This window comes from Malus domestica, chromosome 12, assembly GCF_042453785.1.
Source record: "Malus domestica chromosome 12, GDT2T_hap1".
Lineage (NCBI taxonomy): Eukaryota > Viridiplantae > Streptophyta > Magnoliopsida > Rosales > Rosaceae > Malus > Malus domestica.
The window spans coordinates 3,038,282-3,055,918 of record NC_091672.1 but is presented as its reverse complement, the minus strand read 5'-3'; the positions used below and the strand labels follow the sequence as shown (position 1 = coordinate 3,055,918).

General features: G+C 37.2%; 2 protein-coding genes and 1 long non-coding RNA gene across 5 annotated transcripts; all 3 read right to left on the bottom strand.

The window, feature by feature from the left end:
• Window positions 1–1,047: 1,047 nt before the first annotated feature.
• On the bottom strand, window positions 1,048–5,061 carry LOC139187405 (uncharacterized). Its single transcript, XM_070808916.1, has 2 exons — window positions 1,844–5,061; window positions 1,048–1,542 (listed from the first exon to the last, which is right to left on the bottom strand). The coding sequence occupies exon 1, from the start codon at window positions 3,721–3,723 to the stop codon at window positions 2,152–2,154; it is 1,572 nt and encodes a 523-aa protein (XP_070665017.1). The 5' UTR covers window positions 3,724–5,061; the 3' UTR covers window positions 1,048–1,542; window positions 1,844–2,151.
• LOC139190110 (uncharacterized) lies at window positions 3,928–4,770 on the bottom strand. Its single transcript, XM_070809877.1, has 3 exons — window positions 4,512–4,770; window positions 4,213–4,370; window positions 3,928–4,152 (listed from the first exon to the last, which is right to left on the bottom strand). The coding sequence occupies exons 1-3, from the start codon at window positions 4,768–4,770 to the stop codon at window positions 3,928–3,930; spliced, it is 642 nt and encodes a 213-aa protein (XP_070665978.1).
• A 1,628-nt stretch (window positions 5,062–6,689) lies between the features above and the next one.
• LOC103423199 (uncharacterized) lies at window positions 6,690–10,375 on the bottom strand. Of its 3 annotated transcripts, none has more exons than XR_011574021.1 (5): window positions 10,172–10,375; window positions 9,879–9,947; window positions 8,897–8,984; window positions 8,524–8,622; window positions 6,690–7,011 (listed from the first exon to the last, which is right to left on the bottom strand). It is a non-coding gene; the product is annotated as an uncharacterized lncRNA (long non-coding RNA). The 3 variants fall into 3 exon arrangements; XR_011574022.1 differs by having other exon boundaries at window positions 9,879–10,005; window positions 10,172–10,350; XR_011574020.1 differs by lacking the exon at window positions 10,172–10,375 and having other exon boundaries at window positions 9,879–10,106.
• Window positions 10,376–17,637: the final 7,262 nt, after the last annotated feature.

The following is a 17,637-nucleotide window of genomic DNA, read 5'->3' as shown; positions in this document are numbered from 1 at the left end:
GTCCGGCAACACTCATGTCCATGTTGTAGGCTTTGATCGCCCAATAAGCTTTGTGTTCAAACTCTACTGGAAGATGGCATGGTTTCCCATAAACTAACCGAAATAGGGACATTCCAATAGGAGTCTTATAAGTAGTCCTATAAGCCCACAATGCATCGTTCAAGCGCATGCTCCAATCCTTCCTACTAGGACTCATAGTTTTCTCCAAAATTTGCTTCACCTCACGGTTTGATACTTCTACTTGACCACTAGTTTGTGGATGATAAGGTGTAGACACCTTATGTGTGACATTGTACTTCTTAAGCAACGCTTCAAATGTTCTATTGCAAAAGTGATTCCCTCCATCGCTGATGATTGCGCTAGGTATTCCAAATCTTGCAAAGATGTTACTCTTAATAAAGTTTGAAACAACTTTTGAATCATTAGTTTTGGTGGCTTTTGCTTCCACCAATTTAGAAACATAATCCACAGCCAATAAAATGTAAAGAAAACCATTAGAAGATGGAAAAGGTCCCATGAAATCAATGCCCCACACATCAAAGATCTCAATAATCAAAATAGGGGTTTGTGGCATTTGATTTCTTGGGCCCAAGTTACCTGTTCGTTGACAACGATCACATGTTGCACAAAACGCGTACGCATCCTTAAACAAACTAGGCCAATAAAAACCACTCTCTAACACCTTAAGAGATGTCCTCTTTGCTCCAAAATGGCTGCCACATGCATAAGAATGACAAAAAGTTAGAATAGATTTAAACTCAGATTCGGGGACACACCTTCTAATCAATTGATCAGGGCAATATTTCCACAAATAAGGATCATCCCACCCGTAGTATTTGGTGATTTTGACAAGCTTATCTTTCTGAGCACGTGTAACATCATCCGGAATCTTTTTGGTGACCTTGTAATTGATAATATTTGCATACCAAGGGTCAGTAGCCTTTAATGAAAACAATTGCTCATCCGCTCACGTAAAGGGATGAGATCTTCCTTTATGTTTGAATGCACAAGTCTTCTACGATGATCTGCTACAACATTCTCACTCCATTTCTTATCATTGATCTCCAAGTCAAACTCTTGAAGTAGAAGTATCCATTGAATGAGTCGCGGTTTTGCTTTTTTTTTTTGTGAGTAGATACTTTAAAGTTACATGGTCAGAAAACACAATAACTTTAGTCCTAATCAGATAAGATCTAAATTTTTCTAAAGCAAATACAATAGCTAAAAGCTCATTCTCTGTTGTTGAATAGTTCAACTATGCATCATTGAGTGTTCGAGACGCATAATAGATGACATGTGGCACTTTGTTTACACGCTGCCCTAGAACTGCACCGACGACATAGTCTAAAGCATCGCACATCAATTCAAAAGGTAAACTCCAATCTGGTGGTATGATCACAAAAGCTGTGGATAACAACTCCTTATGCTTGTTGAATGCTACCACACACTCTTCATTCATATTAAATGTTACATCCGTTTGAAGCAAACGGCACAAGGGTCTAGAAATCATTGAGAAGTCCTTCATAAACCTACGGTAGAAACCTGCATGTCCAAGAAAAGAACGAACCTCCCTAACAGTAGTAGAGATGGGTAAAGAACTAACAAGTTCTACTTTAGATTTATCAACTTCAATTCCATTTTCAGATATGATATGCCCCAGAACTAATCCATACGAAACCATGAAATGACATTTTTCCCAATTTAAGACCAGATTAGTTTCTTGGCAACGTTTTAAAACTAGGGACAAATTATGTGGACATGTATCAAAATAATCACCATAAACTGAAAAATCATCCATGAACACTTCAATTATTTTCTCAATCATATTAGAAAAGATACTTACCATACACCTTTGAAATGTGGTTAGGGGCATTGCAAAGTCCAAACGGCATCATCCGGTATGCAAATGTGCCAAATGGACATGTGAAATTCGTCTTTTCTTGATCCTCTGGAGCAACTGCAATCTGATTATATCCAGAATAGCCATCAAGAAGGCAATAATGAGAATGACCAACTAACCTTTCTAACATTTGATCAATGAATGGGACTGGAAAGTGATCCTTGCGTGTGGTGTTGTTTATCTTCCGATAGTCTGTACAGACTCTCCAACTATTTTGCACACGTGTAGGCACTAGCTCATTAGCTTCGTTCTTAACAACTGACTCTGGATCGCTTCAGAATTACTTGAACAAGGCTCACCCACTTGCTGTCCGAGATAGGATATATGATGCCAACATCAAGAAGTTTGATAACCACTTTCTTGACGACTTCCATCATGAGTGGGTTCAAACGGCGTTGAGCTTCCTTTGTTGGTTTTGCACCTTCCTCCAACAGAATCGTATGCATACATGTAGTTGGATTTATACCTTTGATATCTGCAATACTCCAAGCTATGGCAATTTTGTGATCATTCAGTACCCGGATCAGTTTCTCCCTTTCTTCTGCTGTGAGTTGTGATGATATGATGACTGGTAATGTTTCATCCTCTCCCAAAAATGCGTACTTCAAATGTTCAGGAATCGTTTTAAGCTTCAATTTGGGTGCCTGAATCACAGAAGGAAGAGTTTTTTCATTAGAAGTAGGAAGAGAAATAAAATAGGAAAAAGACTTACCATAAATTGGTGAAAGAGACTCAATAACAGCCACTGTTTGGATTAATTCTTCTTCAATGTGCTTGGAATAATTAAGATTTCCATGTGTAACGCTATGCACTAATGCCTTCTCTAAATTATCTTGTTCCACACCTTCATTAAAACAATCCTGCACAAAATGGTCAAACACATCAATAGACAAACAAGATTTAAAATCACAAGGGTACCTCATAGCATTGAAGATTCTAAACTTGACACTTTCTCCATCAATTTCCATGGTTAAGGTACCATCGTAGACATCAATCTTCGTACATGCCGTTCTAAGGAATGGTCTTCCCAATATAAGAGGAAGTGCAATAGGCATAGGGTTATGTTCCATCTCAAGAACAAAAAAGTCAGCGGGAAAAATGAGCTCATTCACTTGCACAAGTACATCCCCCAAGTAGATTACTACCTTTGTTTCCTTCAAGTCTCCAAGGTTCAATGATTCATACACTGAATATGGCATCAGATTGATATATGCCCCCAAATCACACAATGCTCTCCCAAACTTTTTCCCTCTGATTACACATGGAATGGTAAAGCTACCGGCATCTTTCAACTTCGGTGGCAGCTTCCTCTGCAAAACAGCTGATACTTCCTCCCTTAATGCCACAATTTCTTGATCATTGAATCTCCTCTTGTTCTTACAAAGCTCTTTAAGGAACTTTGCATACTTGGGCACTTGTTTTATGGCATCTAAAAGAGGTAAGTTCACTTGGACTTTTCGGAAAGTATCCAAGATTTCCTTATCAATTTGCTCTTTCTTAGACTTCATAAACCTACGAAGAAAAGGAACAGGGACACATGAGTTAAATGAATTTTGAACTTTTTTACTTACCTTATCAGAATCTTTTGTGTTCAATTCTGTAGCTTTAGGAGACTTTTTAGTTTCTGTTGAAGCCTCATCTTGCTCAAGATTTTTGGTTTGTAGCTCCTCTTGCTCATTTGTATCTTTTCTAGTCCTCTTTTGCATCCTTGACTGCTCAAAAACTTCTTTTCCACTCCTTAAAGTCACAACATTCATCTGCTCCACATTTGGATTCACCACGGTCTGGCTAGGCAACCTTCCTGGTTGTTGTTGTTGCCCCATCAAACTTGCTAACTGACTTATTTAGCGCTCAAGGATTTCAATTGCTTTGTCTATTTTCTGTTGATGAGATTGAGTAGAGTTAGCTAAAGAAGCAATTAAATCCTCAAGAGACTTACTTGGAGCTTCTTGTTGTTGAGGCTGAAATGGTGCCTGCAGTCTTGCTTGAAAAAAGCCAGGTAGACGGTTATAGTTGTTGGGAATAGATTATTGTCCATTGTCTTGATTGTTCCACTTTAAGTGTGGATGATCGCGCCACGCTGCGTTATAATTGTTGGAGTATGGATTATACTTTTGCCTTTGTTGCCCCTGAAACCCTCCTAACGCATTAGCTTGCTCAAGACCACCTTGATCCATCAATGAAGGGCACATGTCTGTGGCATGTCCCATTATTGAACATACACCGCACACCTGTTTTGGAGCCACCATAACCTGTTGCACAAGATTAGTCAAGTTAGCTAATTGTAATTCAATACTAGAATTAGCACTTACCTCATTAACTTTCTTAAGAGGTAGCTCATCTCTCCCTCCAAATTGTCGTGTGTTGCTAGCAATGTTCTTTAATAATGCCTTAGCATTTGTTGGTGTCTTGTCCATGAATGCTCCTCCACTTGCTGCATCAAGCATTACACGATCAGTACCACACAATCCTTCATAAAAATATTGTATTAAAAGATGCTCTGAAATCTAATGATTAGGACAAGATGCAACCAAATGTGTGAATTGCTTATAGTAATCTCCAAAGGGCTCTCCATGTTGTTGTCGGATTGCATATATGTCTTTTCTTATGCTTGCAGCTTTTGTGGCCGGAAAATATTGCTCTAAGAATGCTTGCTTCACCTGGTTCCATGTGTTCATTGATCCCGGAGGTAAATTGTAAAGCCACTCCTTTGCCTTAGCTTCTAATGTAAATGGGAATGCCCTCAACTTGACTTGCTCCTCATCAACATTTACTGGTCTCATTCTCAAGCATACCACGTGAAACTCCATGAGATGCTTGTTGGCATCCTCTGTTGAGAAGCCATGGAACTTAGGCAAGTAGTGAATCATGCCTGACTTGAGCTGAAATCCTCATTCTGCATTTGGATATGTGATGTACAATGGTTGTTGATCCGTATTTGGGATTGCCAACTCCCTCAAAGTACGGTTATCAACCATGCCTTCTTGTGGTTCTTCCTCCTATTCCGAACTCAAATGTGGTGGAGAAGATGGTGGTAAAGACACCGATGCACGCTTCCGCTTGATTTTTCTCTGAAGCTTTCGAAGTGTTCGTTCAAGCTCAGGATCGTAGGAAGGAAGATCAATGCTCTTGGACCTTCGAGTATGCATATACTACGAAGAGTACCTGAAATAAAAACAAAAACAAAAACAAAAACACTAATTAGGCAAGAAAAGAAAACAATAGAAAAATAAGTAATTAGAAATAACAATCCCCGACAACACGGCGCAAAAAATTTGATAGGATTAAAAGCACACCACAAAGTAGCACACAAATGTCCTATTGATTTTCCTTATTAACACTAAGATTTGTCAATTGTAGCATATGAAAATAAGGGTCTTTCCCGCAGAAGATTGTTTTATCTAACTACTTAAAATGTCACAAAAACTTGTTGCTGTCCCTACTGACTAGCCACCGAAAAATAATTATTAGACCGACTTACACTAATCTAAAGTCTACAAAAGTTTATACAAAAATACTAGACACACAGAGCTACGGTTCTACAAATTTTTGGGATTTTTGGAGTTGATTTGCTATTTAAATTAAATCGAACAAAAACAGAACATAAACAAATTTTAAGTAGTTCACAAATTAAGAAAAACGAGTTAGGGGAATTGCTATCTACCACCAAATAATTATGCAAACATGTTATGTTTCATTCAAATTCCTTTTATTTCTGGATGAAGATGCTCAAGTTGGCTCAATGTTAGAATTCAACCTATTACTCTTTCTTATGTAGTATGTTAAGAGAATGACGTTTTCAACTTAACTTAGTTCCTAGCATGCAATCTAGAATGGCGTGTTCATAGATTTAACAAGTAGAAATCATTAAGAACAAAAAGAGTTTGAGTCATCACAAGGCATCGTAAGTACTAGCGTTGTCTTACTTATCCTAGAATTAGTTCACATGTTAATCGCAATTAACAAGTACTACTCTAGAACATATGTAGGTCCTCATTCGACTAGGGCAGGCACACACATATTCATAGCATTAGAATCCTAGATATGCTTACTAAGTATGCATTCGTAGAAAACACATAAAGAATTCATCAATGAGACAATTAGTGAACCAATTTTCATCCATTAATAAAAGTAATTCAAACGAAATGTCATAACAAACTTGTAATCATATTCGGGGCTTCAAAACAGCCCCTAACTACTAAAAATTTAGTTACACATTATTATCAAATAAAACCAAAAGAAAGACATGAGTTTGAGAAGATAAAATCGAAATAAGAGAATGCCAAGATTTCCTCATTCCTTTCCTTCCTTCCCCAACGCTGCTGCCTTGCCTTTTCTTTATATTCTATTTTTTTTATTCCCCTTTTTTCTTCCCCGTTTGCCGTTGCAACCTGCACCTTTTTGTTCTTGCTTGATACCCTAATTTTTTCTCCATAACTCACCCCACTAACAGTCATACTAGTACAAAAAACACTTTGCGCGACGCAGGTCCTTCGTCGCGCAAATCTTTGCATAACGGACCTTCGTCGCGCGCTAACCGTCGCGGCAAGGCAGTGATAGAAGGGTTTGCGCGACGAAGAAGATACCTACGTCGCGCAAAGTGACTTTGCACGACGCAGGCTTCGTTGCGCAAAGTGGCTTTGCGTGACGCAGCCTATGTCGTGCAAAGTCACTTTGTGCAACGCATGTTCCTACGTCGCGCAAAGTGGATTAGATCACTTTTTAGTTTTGGTCAAATTTTTTTTTTAATTTTTAATAATATTGTAATTAAATTCTAAATGATAATTAATTAACCAAAGAAAAGTATTTAATTATAAAATATATGAAAATGTACATACAAGATGTCCGAACAAAAAAACAATTACAAGGAGTCTTCTAGGTGAAGTGGCTCGGAGGTCGAAGGTGGAGCAAGATCAGGTATTGGTACCGAGATTTGGATGCCGATCATCTGTATGGTTCTTACAAGGTCTCTCACGTGCCCAACACAAGCCTTCAGCTCCTCACCCTCGGCCATCATCTGTTGGCCCTAGACCGCAAGCTAACCCTTTAGGGTTGTCACTTCCTCCTTCAACGCATCGACCTCTGCGATGTTCGACCTGGAGCAGTAGATGCTGATAATGCAGGAAGCTCATTGGTCACACTTCGACGACGAGTGATCAACTACGACATCTATACACTTTTTGAACCATAAAACTATAACAGTAAGCTCTATGTTATTAAAAAACCTATAAGGCGTGTTCGCTTGGGTTGGTTCTAGTTCAAGCCCTCATTTTAACAAGGTCAAAATAAGGAGACTAGGTGAGGCACTAGTCCCATTTAGTGAGATTGCTAAATAGCACCCTGTTTGATACAGCTTAGACTAACTCATAATAGCTCAATTCGGCAAACTAATGCGGTGTAGCAAACATAGCCATAAAGTCCAAGCGAAGCAAATAGCCGGAAATCTTTCTTCTTCTAGAATCTCTCACGTTCATTGGGCATAACCACGTTGTACACACACACACACACACACATATATAATAAATATATATATCCCAATATGTATGCTTTATGAAGGCAATTTAAGGTCCCATGTAGGTCAATTCAATTAGGCAAATATGGAGTGTTCGTGTTCCAAACAAATTTGGGCATTCCAAATTGTAGTGGCAAACATTTTGCAATCCATCATCCAACCAACTAATCTTCCAATTATTTGCATATACATACATATATATACACACACATATATATGCTTGGAATATGTATTTAATTATTGCAAAGAAGCAAAACGGAGAAACGAGAAAATTAAAGGGAAAAGGAAAAGGGGAGAAGAGAAAGAGAACTGAGCAATCTTTCTTCTTCCCCTGAAAAATTAACGAAGGTTTCAGAATGGTGCTGATAATGATTTCTACAGCTTGCAACTAGTGAACGATTGTGGCTGAATGTATAGAGAGTGCTCTCTTAAAAACAATTCTAAGAAATCAACTTCCACATCTTTCAATCAATGCGAGCATATAGGAAATGGAAAAGACATATAATTTGTTTATACAGAGTTGACATTGGGAGGGCCACATTTTCGGCCTACCACTCCTCCGAATATTTGTGTAAAACGTGTAAGTTCAGGACATGCAGAGCATCAAGAAAGCATTCAACTCAACATCATTTCAAAGACAAACTTATCAGTAAGAAATTTAACAAAAGAATAGAAAACAAAAGGCGAAAGCATAAATCTTTTCTCGCTAAAGAGAAAGCAAAAGGCTTAAAGCATGCCACACAAAATGTTGAAAGAATACCTTTTCAGCTTATATAATATTTGCTTAATGGAATATAGGATTTCAAGCTCAACCACCAAGTTCTTGATGAGAAATACATACAAAAAGAAACTGTGCAAAGGTCTAATTAAACCAATGTCATAACAATGAAACGAAAAGTTTCACATGCCGAAACTGAAACACACACAACACTGCTACAACTTAGAAATTAAAATGCCAATTATCTAAAGCTAGTCAATTCTACTTCACATGGCATTGGACAATAACACAGATTTTTCCGACTAATGACAAGTCCGCTTCTAAATGTAATTGGTTTTCTCAAATCATCTTAAACACAGAATACTGAATCTACAATTACAGGGATTGTCGTACATATGGACTCCTGCAGATGGGTAAGAATGACTTGCAGCAGGACGAGCTCTTTCAAAGGCCAAATGAGGTGAATGCAGCTGCCCTAGAGCTTCAGGCCCCCTATGTTGAAATAAAAATCAATAAGTTTTTAATATATAATGAAACCCAAATGCGCAATGGCTATTCAATGACAGGTGTTTATGCATAACTCAGGCACATTCATGCATGAATAATATATCACAACACTATATTCTTCTCTGATGTGTCATAAATTAAACATGTGCCACAAGAATGTGATCGCATTGAGACTGATACACACGGAAAAAAACATAAAACACTAAGTGAAACACATAATAATGAATTTATATGTTTAATTTACAAGGGTTGTCCTTACCCATGGACTCCTGTAGAAGGGTAAGGTTGACTCACAGCAGGACGAACTCTTCCAAAGCCTAAAGGAAGAGAATACAGCTGCCCTGGAGCTTCAGGCCCCCAATGTTCAAATAAACCAATAAGTTTTTACCAAAGCCAAATGCTCAATGACCATTCAATCACAGGTTTTTATGCGAGACTCAGCACACTCATACATCAATGATATATCACAGCATCATATATTTCTATGACATGTACATTAAACATACACCAAATAATTTTGTGATCGCATTGGGACTAATAACAAAGACAGAAATCATATAACACCAATTGAAACACTTTTAAGGAATTTAAAAGTTCACAGTTCTTACTGTTGTCATTACCTTCGACAAAACATTTACAAAGCATGTTTATTTCTTAAGAAAAATAAAGGTACGGTAGTTAAGCTTGGCAAGTCAGATTAACAATGCACATAGGATTCCCCCCCCGGGGGAAGCCAGTGCTTAATTTCATGGTGAAGTTTGACATAAGTGCATCAAAGTCACTACTAAGCCATAGATTATCCTAGTAAAATACATGAGCTTAACGCTTAATTGAGCAGAACGAGTAGCACTTAACGTAAGATAAATCCATTTTCTTCCAATATTAATTCATTCTGGAAATCGAATTTGGCTTCCTAAATTTTCTCACCAACCAAACAGAAAGAGTTGGAAAAAGTAAATCTGTGAAATTCTCGCCAATGGAGCTTAAACTGTCCTAATTTTCCACAATACTAACTTCCCGAAACCTAAAATTTGATTCTAGACGAACCCCTCGATTCCAAAACCCCAGCTTGACCAGAAAGACACCAAATTTAGCACTAAATTCTCCAAAAAAAACAAAAAACATAAAAATCAGCAATGGCAGCAGAAAGAGCTAAACAAATTAAAAAGAAAACCCCAGAAAAATTAAAGACTGGGAAAACAAAAACGCTAATAAGAAACGTACTCAAATGGAATGCAAACCTGCCAAACTGGAGATGCGAGCTTGTATTTGCCAGAGAACTTGCACAGATTGTTCAATCTTGGTAATAACTTCAGCAAAATTGAATCAAAGTCATCAACAAAATTGCAAAAACTTCAGCAAGAACACCTCCATGTTCATACACAAAACACACATACAGATCAACAAAATTGCAAAAACTTTAAACATTCAACTCGAATCACTTCACGGAAAAAGCAATTTGACAAAAACCCAACATGCAATTTGAGCCTAAACCCTAAATAACAAAAACCCATCGAAGATGAGAAACCCTCACCTTGATTTTGGGACTTGATTCGCGTCGGCTTCGAGATTTACATGGCTGCCGTCGTTTAGAACGAGAGGGAGAGAGACAACCAACAGAGTAGTGGTGGTGGTTGGATTCGAGATTGTGAAGAGGAAAGCTTGCGAACAAGAGGGAGAGAGATGTCCACGGGAAAGAGAGAATGAGAGATGAGCGAGAGGGAAAAGAGAGGTCTATTATATGGGAAAGAGGGAAAGCAGAGAGAGATGTCTACGGGCCGGGAAAGAGGTCCAAACTTAGGAAAATTGAAAAAAACCGCCCATTTTTTACTATTTTACCGCCAAATTTATCATAACTTGCGCGAAGTAGGTACACCTGCGTCGTGCAAAGCTGTTTTGCGCAATGCATGTGTACCTACGTCGCGTAAAGTGTTTTTTTTTTTGTCCTTTTTCTTTTCTCTTGCATGAGTACAAAATAAATAAATTAAAATCTACTTACTAAATATATATACCATTGAACTTGATGGGAAATGCATTGTACGAAATTAGTTTCAACGATCAAACCGTCAATCTTGTTTGTATATACTTCGAGATCACATATGCCAAAAATCGAAAAAAAAAAACATTCAGAGATCAAGTAACAGGACAAAACTTTTCGACGGTTATAAATGAAAAAACACGATTTAACGATAGTTTTAACTTTGATTTTGATGATTTTTTAGAGCTACACTCCTTGACCCTATATGAATACAATGAACTAATTCGATCTTCAATTTAAAATATTTACACTAGTGGACACCACAAAATCTTATGTTATACTTGACGAAAATATAAATAAACTCCAAGTGTTAGTGAATGTATTGTTTTAATGGGATACGAATTCTACGAAACTAGTTTGAACGATCCAACCGTCAAACATGTTTGTATATGCTTTGAGATCGTGTACGCCAAAAATCACAAAAAAACAACATTCAGAGATCAAGTAACGGGACAAAACTTTTCGACGGTTATAAACAAAAAAGCATGATTTAACGGTAGTTTTAACTCCGATTTTGATGATTTTTGAGAGCTACACTCCTTGACCCTATATGAATATAATGAACTAATTCGATCTTCAATTTAAAATATTTACAGTAGTGGACACCACAAAATCTTATGTTATACTTGATGAAAATATAAAAAAAACTCATAGTGTTAATGAATGTATCATTTTAATGGGATACGCATTCTACGAAACTAGTTTCAACGATCCAACCGCCAACGTGTTTGTATATGCTTTGAGATCGCGTATGCCAAAAATCGTAAAAAACAAACATTCAGAGATCAAGTAACGGGACAAAACTTTTCGACGGTTATAAATGAAAAAACACGATTTAACGGTAGTTTTAACTCTGATTTTGATGATTTTTGAGAGCTACACACTTTAACCCTATATGAATACAATGAACTAATTTGATCGTCAATTTAAAACATTTACACAAGTAGATACCACGATAGAAAAAGGCAATACAAGAACCCCAAAAGAAAAGCAAAAGGAAAAAAAAAAAAAAACGTTGCGCGACGTAGGTACACCTGCGTTGTGCAAAGCTGTTTTGCGCGACGCAGGTGTACCTACGTCGCGCAAAATTTTTATTTTTTTTCCTCTTCTTAGCTTTTGTTTCCCTAAACCTATCAAAATCCTTCATACTCCTAGTCATTCATTCTACTCATTCAATTGTTCAAAACCAAAACTCAACTTGTTAAAAATAAGCTAGCATTGACAAAGATAATTAAAGAAAAACATAAATACATAAAAATAAAAAAATCCAAACATAAATGTAATTAATAAATAGCTAATTAATAAATCAAATAAATACAACCCTGAAGGTGAAGATGGTAAGGGTTGAGAGAGGTAGAGAGTTTGAAAGAGAGTGAAGAAGAGAGATTGAGTGTGAAGAAAAAGGCCCCTATGTGTGGTTATTTAAGAAAAAAAAGTCGTAGACTTTACGCGACGCCACCCACGTCGTGCAAAGTATCTTTGCGCGACGCAACTTTGCGCGATGAAGGAATGCGTTGCGCAAAGCTGTTTTGCGTGACGTTGTGTGGGTTGCGTCACGCAAAGTTGTTTTGCACGACGCATTCCTTCGTCGCGCAAAGTTCCGTCGCGCAAAGATACTTTGCGCGATGAAATTTGCTGCGTCACGTAAGTTTCCGTCGCGCAAACATGTTTTTGTACTAGTTTAGTGATGACAATAAGTGAGAGGAAATGGTAAAACAATTGTAACTCTTTGGGTAGCCTTTATGCCCATTACTCCCACTTAATTCTCATCTTTATTTCCAATTCCTCTGATATTTGAATAGGTATCAGCTGACTTGTTCTTGCCTGCATCACTTTTGGCTACTAGATTTATTGGATTTATTGCTTTCAGTTACAAACTACTCAGCCTCTTAGGAACCTTTCAGTGTTAAAGCGGCCATAACTTGTTCTAGAAAAATGACATTAGCAATCCGCAAAATGGTCCAGAAAATAGACATCTGTAGCTTTCCAAGCATATAAAGCTCGTTCTCTAATTCATTCTGAGCTGTCCGCAACTTGCTGCCAAAGTTAGCTGATTTGCACAGGCAGTTTTGATTAATTTGTTACTTAAAATCCCACTTGTACTATTTTTCTTTTCTTTGCTTGACAAATCCCACAAAACACAAAAACAAAGTAAATAGCTCAAAAATATAAGGAACTAACTAAGAAAAGACAAGTGAATTTGATGTAAAATATATATAAATGTGAGCTTATCAATCGTCCACCAAATTTTCATGGGATCGATCACCAAATTAAATATGAGATGTAATTTGAATTGAAATGACAAATTTGACCCCTACACATGATAGTCACGTGAGTTTGTTTAATAGAAGATTAACAGGAGTTTGGGTTTGAACTTAAATTGCTAACATGACTCAGATGCCAGAAGGAGGGTTTAATTAACAACTTTTTCACTATAAAAGTCATGTTGAAAATGCTGTGTCACCACAGGAATCATGAAAAAAAATCAAATTATATTATATAGAATTGGGATTAGCAACTCAACCCCATATTTTGATTTTTTTCCCTTAATTTTCAATGTCTTATTAATTATACTTGATTCAAATGAAGACATGATTGATTGACAAGTCTATTGGCAATTTAAGGAAATGGATCATCTCCAGATCCCTTACATCCATAAATCCGGATTCTTGAAATTTGATTAAATGGTTAAAGTTATTATAATTTTTAAAGAACCCCCCTATTTTTAACTGTTTGATCAAATTTTAAGGATCTAGATTAGTGGATTTGATAAATTTGGTGGAAGGGATCCGGAGAGGATCCCTTTCCGCAATTTAACATGCCTATTGAAAGTAAAGTGAGTATATAATAAAAATATTCGACTTGGCAAATGATGAAAGTGAAGTGGCACATACCATCAAAGTAAAAAATTACCTATGCATTTACCAATGCTTTTAAACTATGTATTATGGTGTCATCACTTGGAATAAACAAGTGCAAGGAAAAAACTTTGGTGTGCAAAAATCATTTTTCTTTTTCCTTTTGGCAAAAGTACGTTGAGCAATAAAGTTTGGGAGGCCGAACCTTGGAAGAATATGAAAGGATTAGGGGGGGGGAATCCTGTTTTGAATGTTATATTCTTCTCTTGCGCTTATGCATGAGATGAAGGATCTTGGGAAAACTCATTTATGCCTTGACCTGAAGTTGAAGCATTGTTCTGACGGTATTTTGGTTTACCAGTCAAACTACACCCCGAATGTGTTACCTTTGAGTATACCTATGATCCTCCATACGTTATGTGCAAATGAGACCCTTGAAGAGGTTATGGAATCCGAAATTCCATATCTAAAGTTCAACTTTGCGCTTCGTTGTACTTAGCTCATTGTATTTAGATAGGACATTTCCTTCGCTGTTGATCTTGGTAAAGATGCAGCACCGCGTTGAATTGGTATTAAAGACGTACCTGAAGGTATTATGAGGGCAAATCCCAATGCATCTTGAGTGGATCCAACCCCCCTGATCCTCGAAATGATGCTTGCCTTGTTTATTATGTTGACGTAGGTTACTTATCAAACCCGTACAAGGCAAAATCCCCAAATGGTTGTCTTTACCGTTAGGGATATCATAATATCTTGGTGGTCCATGATATGACCTTAGTTGCGAAATCTTCAAATCGTTCTAAGACTCACCTTAATTCATTACGCCACAAGTGAAACATGGTTAGGAGTTCTTGTTGAGCATATTCGAAGTACTTTATGTGTTTTCATCCATCATTGAGTCCCAACGACGATCCATGAAGATTATGCCACATGTATCCATCCTACCAAGCCATGATACATCAACGAAGTCAACACCAAGACTTATTGCGTCTACATCACATCACCACAACATCAAGGGATTGAAGTCATGCAAGTCGATCCCAGACGACCTTGCCGACCTCTACACGATGTCACTGCCGAAGTCAACCTTCCAAAAGCTTGTCCAAGGAATTGGTATGCCTAACTATCATATGCAATGCTTGTAGTTCTCATTTGGAAGTTATGTCAAACTCAGGGGGAGTATCCAGAAGTATACTCACTTGATCTTAATGTAATCTTTTTCCATACGATTAGGAGCATTTTTTCCACTGGGTTTTTGCTACCTAACTAGGTTTTCACGAGGCACCCATCCTGGGTTGATCATACCCTTATGAGCTCTTCTACTTACGTCCAAAAGACGTATTGTTTTGACTTAATGCAACTTCTCACTTTCTCCTTAGACTATGAGTTTTTCTCCCACCTTGGGTTTTACCATAGCAAGGTTTTGTGAGTTTTACTTTTTTCGCATTCTTCCGTTGATCTGAGGCTCGTATTCACTCATTGTGCCGACGACTTCATTAACTATACTTGCTTCATCACTGAAGACCTGATGTGCCATTTACTTGAGTATTTACACACTCAAGGGGGAGTGTTGCAGTCTTATTAGATTAGGAATGTGATTGTGTAAATCCTAGTATATCTTGGAATATCTCTTATATTCCTATTAGGAGTTGATTACCTATTAAATGTTGTAATCCTAAAGGGAAATGTTTTTACCTATCCTACTACTATAAATAAAGGCACAATGGGGTGGAATAAAACACACCCACAATTACACATCTCTCTTTCTCTCTACTATTGCCGCACCTTCCCTCTCTCTATGACCTTCATAATTGTTCAGTAAATTATGCTTACAACATAATTATTATTATATGTTATTATTATTATTAGGAAATTGTTATTGACACTCCTAAAATCTTATTTTGCACTCTAAAATTTCTATAATTAGAAAGAAAAATACAGTTGTGCTAAGTGTAGTGAGATTTTTGAAGTGCTAATAATAGTTCCCTATTATTATTATTATTAGCCAAAATGGTTTATGAGATTTGCATAACACATCACTTTGGTCTCTGAGATTTGAAATTAATAGAAATGGTCTCTGAGATTGTCTATCATCAATCATTTTATAAGGATCAAAATGACAAATATAACCTCAATTTAATACACAATGGGTCAAAATGATTTGACAAAAATTAAGGGTATTTTGGTCATTCTATTATTATTTAATGGAGATATTTCAAGGAATGACCAAAATGATTAATGGTGGACAAACTCAGGGACCAATTCTATTGATTTCAAATCTTAGGGACCAAAATGAGGAGTTATGCAAATCTTAGGGACCATTTTGGCTAAAAAGCCTTTTTATTAAGGGTTGATTTATTAACACCCTACATATTTTTTAATACACCTCACACGATGCTCACACAACACACCCAACGTGCAATCTTCCATTTTATCCATCCAGCTTATATTCTATGATTGAAATCTTCATACAATTCTCCTTTATTTTTTTTTTCTTTTTTTCTTTTTTTTTTTTGCAAGATAGATCCAACATAATGAAATGTTCACTCTTTAATACTTCTTCCTGATCTCCAATCTTCACCCCTATCTCATTTGGACTCCCATTCCCATTGAACTTGCACTCAATATACTCTATCTTTTACCTATTTAGACGAAGACCTTTTGTGAAATCCCATTCTTGGATTTCACTATTATAATCTACGTATTTGTATTATTGAGATTTTATATTATCTCACGAGAATTTATTTTAATTTGTTTGAATTTAGATTTTAATTAAACTAGTTATGAAGTTTGAAGTTTGGAAATTAATTATTTAAAATCCGTAGACATTTTGAGGTCACAATTTATATTTTCGAATAGTTCTCGAAACCATGAACGCAGAGGCAAAAGCCATTTGCGAGTCCAAATTATAATGGTATAGTTATAGACGTTTGAAGTTGTGTTACTAAACTATAGATTTTATAAATTATTTTAACTCCCACTTTGAGGGAAAAAGCCAAATGAGGTATGTGCTTTTGTGGCCAATCAGAAGTAAAGGTTGGGGGAGGACCAATCAAAAACAAGAAAGGAAGGAGCAACCAATTAGAAAAGGAGGGGGAAAGGAGAAAAAAAAAGGGGGGGACCGGGTCTCATGAACCCTGTAACCCAACCGGCGAAAGCCATGGAATTCGTTGGCCTTCAAGCCAATTTCCGGCAGGTTGAAGCGCCTCACCACCTGGAATTCATTCCTCATCATCCCCTCTACCTATTCCACCCAAAATTGGAGGAAAATTGGCCCCGAAATGGTGAACACCTGCACGAGGTTCGACGAGCTCATGATGGCAATCTACCCAAGTTTGAAAGTAACTCCGACCACCACCACCACCAATAGACTCCTCTCAACCTCAGGAACAATGCCCATGTGTTGGCTAGGACGTCGGAGCTGTTATGGAGTCGAATCGAGGACACCCAAATTTTAGTGTTCCGGCGAGTTTATGGCGATTTGAGGCTTTTCCCGTCCAAATTGGACTTGGCCACATGTATAAAGTTTGTTCTACTCACTGAAATCTTCATTTTTGTAAATTTTGAGAATTTTTAGAAATAGTTGAATTTTTCCGGCAAGTCGGGGTAGTTGACCGTCGACTGCCCCCTGCGGCGGCGCGGGGCCAGAGGGCCATCGATGCTATTTTTAGGCTAAATTAGACGTCTTGAATTCATTTTTGACATTCGTATGACATAGGTTGATCATTTGAACCTAAATTCAGTACGATACTTTACTTGGTCATATATGAATCGATGATCCGACTGTTGGGTCGTCACCAAACTTTAATAAGTTATAGTATGTAATATTTGAGGACCTTAGGAACTTACGGATTAGGAATCTGACGTATGGATCGTCCCAAATGGGATTTGTAACTTCGTAAAATAAAAATTTGACCCCCACTTGAATTCGTGATTAGCGGAGATCTGACCGTTGGATTGTAATGAAATTTTTGGATGTTGGTCTAGAAGAATAATGTGGACTCTAGAAAGTAAGTTACGGGGCTGAAATACGATGTGTAGATCTTCTGGATTAAATTACTAGGATGTGAACCCCACATTTGACTGAGAGTTGACTTTTGGTCA

Coding starts and splice junctions, on each gene's coding strand:
- LOC139187405 (XM_070808916.1), bottom strand. CDS start 3,723: ATGGGGCAACAACAACAACCAGGAAGGTTGCCTAGCCAGACCGTGGTG.
- LOC139190110 (XM_070809877.1), bottom strand. CDS start 4,770: ATGATTCACTACTTGCCTAAGTTCCATGGCTTCTCAACAGAGGATGCC. Junction 4,371..4,511: donor TCCGGCCACAAAAGCTGCAA/GCATAAGAAAAG, acceptor ATTTTTATGAAG/GATTGTGTGGTACTGATCGT. Junction 4,153..4,212: donor CTCTTAAGAAAGTTAATGAG/GTAAGTGCTAAT, acceptor CTTGTGCAACAG/GTTATGGTGGCTCCAAAACA.